The sequence below is a fragment of the Lathyrus oleraceus genome, chromosome 5 (assembly GCF_024323335.1).
Source record: "Lathyrus oleraceus cultivar Zhongwan6 chromosome 5, CAAS_Psat_ZW6_1.0, whole genome shotgun sequence".
Taxonomy (NCBI): Eukaryota; Viridiplantae; Streptophyta; class Magnoliopsida; order Fabales; family Fabaceae; genus Lathyrus; species Lathyrus oleraceus.
In genome coordinates, this window is record NC_066583.1 from 222935735 (window position 1) to 222950322 (window position 14588).

Here is a 14588-nt window from a genome sequence, read left to right on the forward strand (position 1 = left end):
TGAGCCTGTCCTATCTGGGTACTGTGATGCTGATTGGGTTGGAAGTGCTGATGACAGAAAAAGCACATCAGGTGGATGTTTCTTCTTAGGAGAAAACCTCATATCGTGGTTCAGCAAGAAGCAGAACTGTGTCTCTCTGTCCACTGCAGAGGCTGAATACATAGCGGCTGGAAGCAGTTGCTCCCAACTGGTTTGGATGAAACAAATGCTCACTGAGTACAATGTCACTCAAAATGTCATGACATTGTTCTGTGATAATCTCAGTGCCATCAACATCTCCAAGAATCCCATCCAACACAGCAGGACCAAACATATTGACATTAGGCACCACTTCATCAGAGATCTGGTGGAAGACAAGGTGATCACTTTGGAACATGTAGCCACGGATCTTCAACTGGCTGACATATTTACAAAGGCTCTGGATGCTACTCAGTTTGAAAACTTAAGGAGCAAACTGGGAATATGTCTCTCTGAGACATTATAGCAATCACTGATGTTTGGGATAAACTGTTTAATATCTCTGCCTATTAAACAATTTGTACTAGGCTATGATTGGTCAACAGATCATAGCTATGCTGCTTGCAACAAGGGTGGATACAAGAGGGTAAGGAGGCACCCTACAGAGAGAAGGCCACTGTATCTGCAGGAGTTCAAGGATGATGTTCATGCAGGAGTGGTTTTGGATGTTAGAAACAACATCATGGCATCTGATATGGTGGTACCTACTGTAAAGCAAAAGTGGGTGATCACTTGATCGAAGCTGTGAAGCAAGATCAAGTGGATGTGAACTTGGTTGAAACTGTGAAGTAAAACCAAGTCTGGAACTCTGTCATTGTGCTCTGACTATGTTGTTGGCTTTGGCAACATTTGTGACAAAAAGGGGGAGTAATAACCACCAATACCCCTGACAAACAGAGTGGGTCTCTACAACAGACTCTCATGACAGATCTGAAGATTCCCCCCTTGCAGCTGATGTTGAAGTTTAGGTGCAACTTCGAATATATGTGTGCTGCTATGTGAAGTTTTTATTTAACTTCCATGTGTGTGAGTGTGCTGCCACTCTGAGTGTATTAGCTAGTTTTATTCCGCTGCCATGAACTCTGTTATGGGGATCAAAGTGTTTTAGCCAAAAATTTGCCAAAGGGGGAGTTTGTAGGTGTTTAATTGGCTGCATTGTATGGTAAAACACAAATGTCTTGACTGATGTCATGACATGTATATGTAACTACATTGTAGTTACTGCAGGACTAGCTAACACAGGATTATTGAATGCTGTGACATTCATACCTGTCAACAGATACTAAGGAACAGAAGCTCTGTTAGAACTTAGTATTCATTTGCAGTCTGGTTATCAAGGAAGAACCAGACCTGGCATAAGGCCTACTGACTGAATGTCAAACTGGATGTTGTGACATTCATCATTGACAGCAGCTACTGAAGATTGGGCAGAGTGGTGTTCTGCTATACTTCAGCATTTTAGTTAGTTTGTTCTTCAAGAGAATTACAGAACTAACTTAAGGCCAACTATGTAAATGTTAAGTTGGACACTTTGACATTTACTAATGTAAGCTGGTACTGTAGTATGGTCATATTGATCATGTACAGGTCAGCAGTTTTGTACAGTCTGGTTTCTGGGAAAACAGACTCAGCATATGGACCTTGATGTCGAGCTGAATGTCGTGACATTCATGCCTGACAGCATATGCTAAATTGTAGGTTGTTCAGTTTTCTGTTACAGCTTTCTCAGGCTATTCTTTAGGAAGTCAACAGCTTAGAGAAAATCCAGGAAATCAACAACCAAGCTACATTCAATGAACCTAACAAATAGCCTATTTGTTAGCAACCTAAATATTGAATTTGAGGGAACGTATGTGACCTAAAATTCAGGAAAATACAGGTGCAAAAGCCCAGGTGCTGCAATATAAAAAGGAAGGCATTCCTCCATTCAGTTTCAGGGATTTTGAGGCGTGAAGATTTAGTGTGTCCATCTTACTTCACTGCTGTATTTTTGTGAGTCTAGAATTAGACGTATCTTGTAAGCCAAGTCATTATCAAATAGATGATTGCTTTGGCATAGGGTGTTCATTGAGTTGTAAGTGTTGTGTCACTCAAAGCTTTTAAGCGTGAGTGCTGTGTATCTTGGTTTAAGCTGTGAAGCATAACCAAGAGTTGTTTTTGAAGTGTGACTTCAAAGTGTTTTTAATATCACTGAGGTGATTGAGGGGGAGTGAGTAGGAACTCTGATCTTAGATTAAGATTGAAATTGCATTGGGTAGGGATTAAGTGATAAGTTGTAAACGGGTGAATTTAGCTTTGAATTGATACTACTAATAGTGGATTTCCTCACTGGCTTGGTAGCCCCCAGATGTAGGTCATGTTGGACTGAACTGGGTGAACAATTACTTGTGTTATTTACTGCACTTACAATTAAGTTCTGCATAATCCCTGTCTGTGCAGAATTGGATGTCATAACAACCAGTGTGACATCCAAAGTCTGATAACTAGAATTTCACCTTATAATAACGACATCCCTAAAATTGTTTCTCAAAGTTCGTAACAGTTGAGGACATGCGAAGAACATTCATGTCTCCATATCGACATATGGGTTTCCATCGCAAATTAAAATCCAAACTACCATAGCTCTTCAAATTAGATTTGTTTGAAAAGCGCCCAAAATTCACTGATGATGATAGTTTCATTTTCCACAATCAATTTCAGTGTAGACCTCTCCAAATTGAAGAACCCTAAATCGAATTGAGAAAAAACCTAACAAGAGACAGAGGAAGAGGATGGAATGAAGAAGATGAAATATAAAATCCACGTCAGCTGCCACACATACCAAAACAAACGCTCATTTCAGTCAAATGGACGAAAAAGACTACTGTGGCACTAGTTGAACAATTAAAGGATTAACTTAGAATTTTTTAAAATTAAGAGACCAAAATAGATCCTGAGATAAAGTTAAAGGATAAAAAATTATATTTTTATCTAAAATAAATTCTTACAACACATTGACTCTCATCTCTAACACTCTTCAAATAAATAATCAATTACATTTCACAACACTTCAAATCAAGTTTATAAAAAATATTAAAATACAAATTTAAAATGTTTGGTTTTGTTAAGCCAACTTATTTAAAATTGTGGAAAGATATCAAATACAAGCGAATTTGAATATACCGTGAATTTTAACTATTAGATTATTTGAAAGAGTTTTTTTTTAAGATGTTTGTATTTGTATAATTGTCTAAAGACTACCAAGATTGTAGGATGTATAAAAAAAAAGTAAAAGTAAAATATGAAGATGGTAACACCTTGATAGAATAGCACCAAACATGATTACCAATATGATATGACAATGCCATTATTAACTCCCTACCTACTTTTAGCATTTGATACTGTGTCTCATGGCAATTTAGGAAAAGTAAGAGGTATCTAATGCCATTCTGCACAAAAAAAGCTTATACTTATTGTTGAAATTCTTGTTCCATGCAGGGTCATTTATGTCAACAAAAAATACAGCTATGCAACAAGTTAAAGTCACACTGAAGAAGGCTCAGAGTTAACGACTTAGCGTGTAGAACTTGTCTAGTGGCACGGATGGATGGATAGGGATATGTGAGAACACAACTACAAAGCAAAACAAAGTTGAGTTGAGAGAAAGAGAAAAAAAAAAGCACTGTTTTCTACTAAGTGGAAGTGGAACCCAACCTTTTTGCTTCTCTTCTCTTCTTTACTATTTTATTATATACTTTTTCCATATCAACAATGTGCATATATAATATTTATTGAATATTTTTCTTTTTCTTTTTATATATTTTTATTTTTAAGTGGATAGTTGAAAAGAGATAATGGCCAATACCTGAAAACATTGTTTGTTGTTGCTATCATATTCTTATTATCTGTCTTTTGCAAATTCTCCAATAAGTTCTTTCTTTTAAAACCTTTCAAAACTTGTACTTGAACTTGAACTTGAACTTGAACACTGTTCTGGTTCTGTTGCTTGGTTTTGAAAATCTGAGGTGAGAAACACTGTTGAGGTTGTGGTGGGTTTTGTTTACTATTGAAAATTAGTGATTTGGTAGCTTAAAAAACGAATCTTTATAGGTTTTGTTTTTGGCCCTTCTTTTTTTTGTTCCACTTCTTGGTTTGGTAGCTTGTGGCTGACAAGATAACAACAAGTATCAATTTATGTTTGGAATTAGAAACTCTTACTGATGATTCTTTGATTCTTTTAAAGGCGTGTGTGAATTTTTCATATTCTAGTGTTGTGTTACCTTACCATTCTGGTTGGATAAGATAGCATCTTGTCAACAAGGTTGTCATGTCTCCTGTTCCTCTCCTGTTCACTTTGAAATCTTGTTTATTTTTCAAGAATTCTCTTCACTGCTGCTTCATTTATTGAGCTTTCATTCTTCAGAAGTTCACAGCTTGTGAAGATTCTTTGGAACTGTTGTGGATGAGTTTGCTCCATGTAATTGGGTTTGGTCTAAAAGTGGGGCATCTACTTTTAGTGCTATGTTGCTGGATTGTATCTATCATTTATATCAACTGGTTCATTAGTATGGACACAAAGATGGGATTTTTAGGAGATGGTGGCAAGATGTGGCTTAAATGGTGGGAGAAGATCTTGGGGAGTGTGTGTAGAATTCATCAACAGTATTATCAGTGTATTGGGTCTAAGAAGATTAGGAGAAAGTTGTGGAGGAAATTGTTGTTGACATGGGTTTTGGGTTGGTGTATTGTGTCTTTGTGGATCTTTTGTTTTATGAATTTGCAAGTCACTGAGAAGAGGAAAGAGACTCTTGCTAGTATGTGTGATGAAAGAGCTAGGATGCTACAAGATCAGTTTAATGTTAGTATGAATCATATTCAAGCCATGTCGATTTTGATCTCGACTTTCCATCATGCTAAGAATCCTTCTGCCATTGACCAGGTACACCTAATCTCTCTTCAATCTCTTGCAATTAAGATATAATTCAATTGACTACCATTTTATGTGTGTCTTAACTTTTTTTATTGGTCTAGTAGCCTAGCCCTTAGGTGAATAAGTGGGATGACGCGGGTTCGTCCCCGCGGCTTCGCAGTTGGATGTTTCTGTACGGCTACCAACTGAGTTGGCTTAACGGGACTTTGCGTGACTTAACTTACCAAATTATTGTTTTTGAATAGAATGAAGTAAATGTATCTTTTTTATTTGAAGCTAATATATCGGTAGTTTGATGTTAACGAATGAATGTAATAACTTGTAAAACTTGCAGAGAACGTTTGCGAAGTATACAGAAAGAACGGCTTTTGAGAGGCCGCTTACAAGTGGTGTTGCGTATGCTGTAAGGGTGCTTCAATCTGAAAGGGAACAATTTGAGAAGCAACAAGGGTGGAGTATTAAGAGGATGGATACGATGGAGCAGAACCCGGTTCATGAGGATGATTATGTACCAGATGAATTGGAACCGTCACCTGTCCATGAAGAATATGCTCCTGTCATTTTTGCACAAGATACAATTTCACATGTCATATCTATTGATGTGCTTTCAGGAAAGGTAAGTTTCTCGTTGTGGAATTACGGTTTGTACTAGTCGTTATTGTTGTTAACTTGTTCATCAACAGGAAGACCGTGAAAATGTGTTGCGGGCGAGAGAATCAGGCAAAGGGGTTTTAACTGCTCCCTTCAGGCTGTTGAAAACAAACCGTTTAGGTGTTATCCTCACGTTTGCGGTCTACAAGAGAGATCTTCCACCAAATGCTACCCCAAATGAAAGGATTCAAGCCACTGATGGGTGTGTATGAGTTTTGGAAATTGTTAAATCTGTGTTAGCGTGTTTGATGTTCGATACGTGTCTCTGTCAGATACAGACAAATGTGGTTACATTCAATCATTTCTATTCTCTCAAATTATTACCGGTGTCTTCACGTCAGTGTCGATGTCGATGTCTATATTAGTGCTTCATATTAAACAATTCACGAACTTGATAATTTGTTAGGGATAATCATTCTGATCATTTAACTTACTGTTATGCAGGTATCTTGGCGGGGTGTTTGAAATAGAATCGTTAGTCGAGAAATTGCTTCAGCAACTTGCTAGCAAGCAAACAGTGATTGTTAGTGTGTATGATACAACAAATCATACACATTCAATTCCCATGTATGGTTCTGATGTATCAGGCGATGAGTTCTATCATGTGAGCTTTCTTAACTTCGGAGATCCTTTCAGGAAGCATGAGATGCACTGCAGGTAAGAACTGTTGTCTTAAAATAAGTTAAAGATATGCTATCTAAGAACTGTTGTGATATTAAGGCTTGATGCTGACACAGGTTCAAGCAGAAACCTCCATGGCCGTGGTTGGCAATAACTACATCGTTTGGCATCCTTGTAATTGCGCTCCTTGTTGGACATATATGTCATGCAACTGTGAATCGAATTGCCAACGTAGAGGACGCTTGCCGTAAGATGACGGAGCTTAAAAAACTAGCTGAGGCAGCTGATGTTGCTAAATCTCAGGTATGTAGTTTTTGTTGTCGCATTTAAATTCTGATTTTTTTGAGCGTAAGTTGCATAATCATATGAGCTGAATCAATTACCAACATTGCAGTTCCTTGCTACTGTTTCGCACGAGATCAGAACTCCAATGAACGGTGTTTTAGGTGAGTTTCGACTCACCTTCTGTATGCATAATATCCAAAGTATATCAATTCCATGGTTTCTTCATCCGTGACCGTGTTCGTGACCGTGCTCTTAAATTGAATTTTCAGGGATGATGAATATGCTCATGGACACTGATCTCGACGTAACACAACAGGAATATGTCAGAACTGCACAAGGCAGTGGAAAAGCTCTGGTGTCAATTATAAATGAAGTTTTGGACCAGGCGAAGATTGATTCTGGTAAGCTAGAGCTCGAGGCTGTGATGTTCGATATACGTGCAATCATGGATGATGTCTTGTCCCTATTTTCTGAAAAATCTCAAGGAAAAGGAGTAGAGGTAATATATGCATCTGTCTATTCTTCTGATGCGCTTCCACTTCCTTGTTGAGATTTTCGGAATCATAACTTAACAAGCTTTTCATGTTCGGTTATATTCTTTTTTGGGAGCACAGTTAGCAGTTTATGTCTCGGATCAGGTTCCTCAACAGCTTATAGGTGATCCAGGAAGGTTTCGGCAAATAATTACGAATCTCATGGGTAACTCGATTAAGGTAAGTCTATTGGATTCAAATAAAGACAATACATACCATCAAGTCCTATCAATCCTCTTTCAACTCAATTCATTTTGTGAAAACTGAATTATGCGTTCGTTTGGCAGTTCACAGACAATGGACATATCTTTGTCACTATCCATCTTGTTGAGGAGGTTTTCCATTCAATAGAAGTTGAGCGAGAAACCACTAAAGAAACATATGATACATTAAGTGGTTTCCCGGTTGCTGATGGTCGTCGAAGCTGGGAAGGATTCCATGCTTTCAGTCACGAGGGACCTCTTGGCTCTTTCTCGTCCCCGTCCTCCACTGATCTCATCAATTTGATTGTATCGGTTGAGGATACCGGTGAAGGTATTCCTCTAGAGTCTCAGGTGAAGATATTCACTCCATTCATGCAGGTAAATCCATCTATCTCGAGAAAACACGGTGGAACTGGTATTGGTTTAAGCATTAGCAAGTGTTTGGTTGGCCTCATGAAGGGAGAAATCGGATTCGTGAGTGAACCGGGCATTGGAAGCACTTTCACATTTACGGCCGGTTTCACCAATGCATGTCCTGATTCAAATGAAATTAACACTCAGAAAATCAGCAACCAACCTCATCCTGCATCCTCAGAGTTTAACGGTATGGCTGCATTAGTTATTGATCCGAGACCCGTTCGAGCTAAAGTATCGAGATATCACATTCAACGGCTTGGAATTCATGTTGAAATAAAATCAGATTTGAAGCAAGGTTTGTCCACCGTAACCGATGGGAATGTGGCTATCAATATGGTCCTGATTGAACAAGAGGTTTGGGAAAGAGACACGAGCATTTCATCGCAATTTGTGAATAACATTAGGAAAATTCTTGAAGTTGATAAAGGGATTCCTCCAAAACTATTTATTCTTGTTAATTCAACTAGTTCTTTTAGACTAACTTCTTCTGTGACTCCATGTGTTCATAATCCAACAGTCGTCACAAAACCTTTGAGAGCAAGTATGCTAGCAGCTTCGCTACAAAGAGCCATGGGTGTTGGGAACAAAGGAAATCCTCGAAATGGAGAACATCAGGGTTTGTCTCTCCACCATCTTCTTTCCGGGAGAAAGATTCTTATTGTAGATGATAATAGTGTGAACCGCACCGTAGCCGCTGGTGCTTTGAAAAAATATGGAGCTAGTGTGGTTTGTGTAAGCAGTGGAAAAGAAGCCATCTCTATCTTGAAACCACCTCATCAGTTTGATGCATGTTTCATGGATATTCAAATGCCTGAAATGGACGGGTATGCAGCTTGAATTCTTTCTTCTAACGTCTTGATAACTATCATCTGAAATGAATTTCGAAGTTTCATTCTATATTAACACAAAGATAACTAATACACAACCATTTTCCTATAGGTTTGAAGCCACACAGCGGATTCGAAAGATTGAAAACAATGTGAACATCAAAGAATTGTATGTTCATCTACCGATTTTGGCTATGACAGCAGACGTGATGCAGGCTACACAAGAAGAATGCTTAAAGTATGGGATGGACGGATATGTTTCGAAACCATTTGAAGCGGAACAACTTTATAGAGAGGTTTCAAAGTTTTTCCAATCATCATGAGAAAAAAAATATACAATGCTGTTCGTAACCATACAATGGAAGCATCAGCGTCTGCTCGATAGGTCATAGATGTGAATACATAAGTTCATAAATCTCCTAAGCTCATAGTAAGTTCAGTTCAACAGTTATGAAATGCATATTGCATATATAATATAGTACATAATATAGAATCTTGGTTTATAATATTAGTTTTATTGTGGCAGGGAATGTACATATAGGAGCAAAATTTTATTGGTTGGAAATTGGAATTGAGTCTATTCCATTTCCATGGTAAGTGCAAATTGGAATTGTCTCATCCTGTTCTGCATGTAATGTTACTACTTAGAGTACTCTATTCACCTTACTTTGTTATGAGTATTGATGTATATGATTATATGTATATGAGATTGATTGAATCCCAATAGAGAGAAGAAAATTCATGTGAATTACAACAAACAACGAAGGTAGTTAATCGCTAATCGCGCGGAGCCATGTAAGCTTTACTTCCTTTGGATTTCAAACATGTAATTGACACCAAATTATATTCGAGTGATCCACCATTTTTGGCCGATTTTTGTATTTTAAGTTCTGGATTTCTTTGAATTTCCTTTTACTAAGAATAGAATGAGGAGTTTGAAAAATGTAATTCTCTTGACAAATTATGATCATTACAAGTCTACCTGTGTAGATAATCCACATTTAGTCTAAGCTACACTTGCACATAGCATAGTACAGTTTGTGTTGTAAGCAACTAACAACTTTGTAAGCCACATTCTAACTATGTTGCACTTTCACATAGCTCATCATTACTTGTAGTGCAAGCATCTATATTTCTGGGATGTAATATCCTCTTGCAAGTTGAAGGTTGGTAAATTTCTACCATCTTCAATTTGGATAGCAATGTATGGAAAGATTGTGGCAGCAACGGTTTGGTAAAGAAGTCGGTCAACTTATCTTTTGAAGTTATTGGCAAGAGCTTCCATCATATTTGTACCAACCAGATGACGATTAGTTTCCAAATGTTTTGTTCTTTCATGAAAATCTAGATTGATTATAGTGAATTTCACTTTAGTTTCCGCGGGTACTGATTGAGTTGCAGGGATCATGTATAGTGATTGAGGATTTGAAGGAAAATAACTCCATGATGTTGTTTATGTTAGTGATTGGGCATGATATGTTCATGGAAAGAGATATTCTTTGATGTAAATAGCTCCCTTGATTCAAGGTCAAGCAGAACATAGTATTTCATACCAGCCTAGGAAAATATATCTGTCAGCTTTTGGATCCAGTTTGGTTCTTTGTATTTAAAGAGTGGATGCATAACATAATGATCTAAATACTTTGAATGAGTTAATGTTAAGAAATTTTCCATGCAATTTTTAATAGGGTGATTGGTTTTGCAGTGAGGTGGTGACTATATTCATAATGAATGTGGCATATAGAATGACATATCACCAATAAGTTTTGCGCAGTTTGGTTTGATATAAGAGTGCTCTTCCAACATTAAGTAGATTTTAACGTTTCCTCTTTCAACTCTACCATTTTGTTGTGGAATTTCAACAAAAGATTTTTGGTTCATTATGCCTTTAGAGGCATAGAAATTGGTTAGCAAAAATTCAATTTCATTTTCTGTTTTTGTAGTTTTGGGTGTGATATGATATTGTGTTTTGGATTAGGGATTATTTTGTTAGACCTAGAAAGGAACCATCTTTTATAAAATAGTATGAACTATAAAATATTGTAAAATATTGTTGGGAGTGTCTGAAGCAGGGTTAGACGCCTGGGACACCCGAAACAAGGTTGGTCGCATGGAGCACCTAAAGTAGAGTTTGTCGACCGGAACACCCGAAGTGAATTGCAAGTCGTTTGATAGGGTTGGGCTCAGAATCCATGGGCTCGGAATCCATGATCCGTCTCTTTTAACATACATGGCATGTGAGGTGTCTAAGGAATAACAGTCTGAAAATATCAATCAAAAGAAAAACTATCTCTTCCACGTTTTGAGTTTTGAGGGAGAATCCGTCTTCCTCTACTTGTTGCTGATTAGAATAGATCAAATTGTTTTCTCCTATGACCCGACCTAAGGATCCGCTATAGGTATCCCAACCTCAGAATTGAGAAAGGGACCATTCACTAATTCCACAAAAACCTAACACACATACAAAGTCTTTAATTATTCCACGTGAGCATATTGTTTCTCTCAACTATTGTATTCACACATACAAAGTCTTTAATTATTTCATGTGAGCATATTGTTTCTCTCAACTATTGTATTTCCAGTGAGTACATAACATGGTTACAAAGTTTTACATTTGTGCATAAACATTTGATTTGAATTTAAGTAAGACAATCCAGACAAATCCTGTATGATCATCTAAGACTGTGAGGAAGTATTTGTGGTTATGGACATAAGCAATGGTCCCCAAATGTCAAAAGTGGTCAATTTAAATTTAGTATTTGTAATGAGATTACTAATAGTAAAAGGGAAGCTTCTTTTGTTTAGAAAAATAGGAAATATCACATGTAGATTTATTATCAATTGAAAAGGAATGACATTTTTTCACTATCTATGGTTTTGGAAAAAGTAGGTAAAAGTAGGTTGGTTTATATAGTGAAAATATAATTTTTACATTTGATTTTTTCCTTAATGGAGAATAAAGAAAAATAAAAATAGTATTAAAGGCAGTAATAAAATCGGAAATAATATATTTTCCAACACCTCCTCTCAAGTTGGTGCATAGATATCTATCATGTCCAACTTGTCTATCAAATACTCAAAAGTACGTCTTGCCAAACTTTTGGTCAGGATATCCGCAATTTGCTAACTTGAAATCGCGAAGGGTAGACATATGATTCCATCATCTAACTTCTCCTTTATGAAGTGTCAATCAATCTCGATATGCTTGATTATGTCATGTTGAACTGGATTATGAGCTATGCTAATAATAGTTTTACTGTCAGAATATAATTTCAATGGGAGCTCAATTTTCATCTTAAGTTCTTCTAGGACTCTAAGGATCCATAATCCTTCACAAATACCTTGAGACATAGCTCTAAACTCGGTCTCTGCACTACTCCTTGCTACAACTCCTTGTTTCTTGCTCCTCCATGTCACAAGATTACCCCAAATATAGGTACAATATCCAGAGGTTGATCTTCTATCTGTGACTGAATTTGCCCAATCGACATCGATGAAGATAAACACATTTCTTTCATTAGTCTTCTTAAAAAATAATATTTTTCCAGGATTTTCCTTCAAATATCTCAGTATCCTATAGACTGCCTCAAGATGTTCCTCGAAAGGAAAATGCATAAACTTACTCACTACACTAACTGAGAAAGCAATATCAGGTCGGGTGTGTGACAAATAAATCAGTTTCTCGACCAATCTTTGATATCTTCCAGTATCAACAGAAACATTATCTTCTCCTCAAAGTTTAGCATTATGATCCATAGGGGTATCTGCAGGACTACATCCACTCATTCATGTTTCTTATAATAAGTCTAGAATGTATTTCTATTGTGAAACCACAATAGAATTCTTTGACTGAGCAACCTCCATACCTAGAAAATATCTCATGAATTCCAGGTCCTTGATTTCAAAGTCTACTGTCAATTTCTCTTTTACTCTTATCATTTCCACTGTATCGTCTCCAGTAAGGACAATATCATCAACATAAACAATCAGGACAACAACTTTTCCATCGTGGGAGAACTTTGTGAATAAGGTGTGGTCAGCCTGTCCTTGGATGTACCCTTGTTTCTTCATGGACTGAGTAAATTTTTCAAACCAAGCTCTAGGGGACTGTTTTAGTCCATATAAAGACTTATTTAGTTTGCACACATTTGATCCAAAATTGTTTTCAAAACCATGAGGAATGTTCATATATACTTCTTCTTTTAGATCACCATTAAGAAAGGCATTCTTAACATCTAACTGATGCAAAGGTCAATCCATGTTAGCAGCAAGAGACAAAAGAATTCTGACAGTGTTCAACTTTGCAATAGGAGAAAATCTCTCTGAGTGATCTATATCATAGGTCTGAGTAAAGCCTTTAACCACCAAGCGAGCCTTGTACCTTTCAATTGACCCATCTGAATTATACTTCACATTAACACCCATTTACATCCAACTATCTTTTTGTCATCTGGTAGTGACGTAACACTTCAAGTTTTGTTCTTTTCAAGAGCTTTCATCTCCTAAAGTACAACTTCCCTCCATTTTGGAATTTCTAGAGCAACCTGTACACTTTTTGGAATTTCTACACTAGACAATTTTGAGGTGAAGACAGACATAAATGAAGACAAATTTGAATATGATATAAAATTGGATATGTGATGTTTAGTGAAGGATCTAACAGATTTTCTAATGGCAACATGATCATCTATATCATGATACAAACTACGAATTTCAGAAACAGTGATAGACTTACCTTTCCTTTTGTTAGAAAGTTGATCATTCTCTGATTCAGGTTCTTGGCAATGTTGAGATGTGGACTGGTCCCTTCCTTTATGGTGCTTTTTCACAAAAACATTTCCTTTCCAAGTCCTGTTTCCTAATTCAAATTTGTTTTCTTGAAGTGGCTTGTTATTTTGTGGCATTTAATTAGATAATCATTATCATCATTTTCAGGATTCTCATTGTTTTGTACAAGAGAAAATATAGGCTCGGATTCAAAAGGTTCCTTACTCATAACATGAGTAGGATCAGATAAAGAATCATGACCATTTTTTGTTGGTGTAGGTGTAAAGTCTCACAATTTTGTGATATTGGCAAAAATAAGTTATTTAAAAAACTCATGTCCTCAATTTGAAATGAGTCTTCGTTTATCTCCCCCCTTGAAGATGAGTGTCATAAAAAAAGGTTTATTTTCAAAGAATGTAACATCTATAGAGACAAACATTTTCTTATTTTTTGGATCAAAATATTTATATCCTTTTTGGGTTGGAGAGTATCCAACAAAGACATATTTTATAGCATATGACTCAAGTATTCCAACATTTCTATGTTCATGAACAAAGGTTGTGCAACCAAAGATTTTTAAAGTCAAATCAGTTAAAACACGAGTACTATGAAAACATTCTTTGAAGATATTAATTGGAGTTTGAAAATTAAGAATTTTGGAGAGCATTCTATTAATTAAATACGCAGTTGTTAAAACAGCTTCGCCTCACAAATAATTTGCTACTTTATTCGAAAAAAGTAGAGCTCTAGCAACCTCTAGTAAATGTCTATTTTTCCTTTTGACCACTCCATTTTGTTGAGGAGTATTAGCACATGAACTTTAACGCACAATCCCATTTTTTAGAAAAAAATCATCCAGGACAGTGTTAAAATATTCTTTGCCATTATCACTTCTAAAGACTTGGATATTTGTTTGAAATTGGTTCTGCACCATCGAAAAGAATTATTTACAGCCTGACAAACATCTCATTTCCCCTTTAGCAAGTACACCCAACATACTCTTGTATGGTCATCTATAAGTGTGATAAACCATTTTTTGAGAGAGATTGTACTTGTACGGTTAGGGCCCAAAACATCACTGTGAATAATAGAAAAAGGTTTTGATGGTTTATAAGCTTGTATTGAAAACTGGGAACGATGATACTTTGCAAACTCACATGCTTCACATTAAATGAAGAAAAGTTCTTATTGTGAAATATCTTAGGAACCAAGTGTTTTAAGTAACGAAAACTATGATGACGTAATCTTAAATGTCATGCCATAATATTGTCATCTTTATTATTCAAAACATAAAAAGACTCAAAGCAGAAACTTATTGTTTTTGAAGGTAGTTGTGATACATATCCAATGTCAAGGT

The 14588-nt window shown here is 36.4% G+C and overlaps 1 protein-coding gene across 1 annotated transcript; it reads left to right on the forward strand.

Moving 5' to 3' along the window:
- Positions 1-3565: 3565 nt before the first annotated feature.
- LOC127083124 (histidine kinase 3) lies at positions 3566-9345 on the forward strand. Its single transcript, XM_051023365.1, has 11 exons — positions 3566-4936; positions 5262-5543; positions 5611-5780; positions 6023-6235; positions 6316-6502; positions 6594-6645; positions 6754-6983; positions 7099-7197; positions 7305-8461; positions 8577-8894; positions 8991-9345. The coding sequence occupies exons 1-10, from the start codon at positions 4460-4462 to the stop codon at positions 8785-8787; spliced, it is 3078 nt and encodes a 1025-aa protein (XP_050879322.1). The 5' UTR covers positions 3566-4459; the 3' UTR covers positions 8788-8894; positions 8991-9345.
- The last annotated feature ends 5243 nt before the right edge of the window (positions 9346-14588 follow it).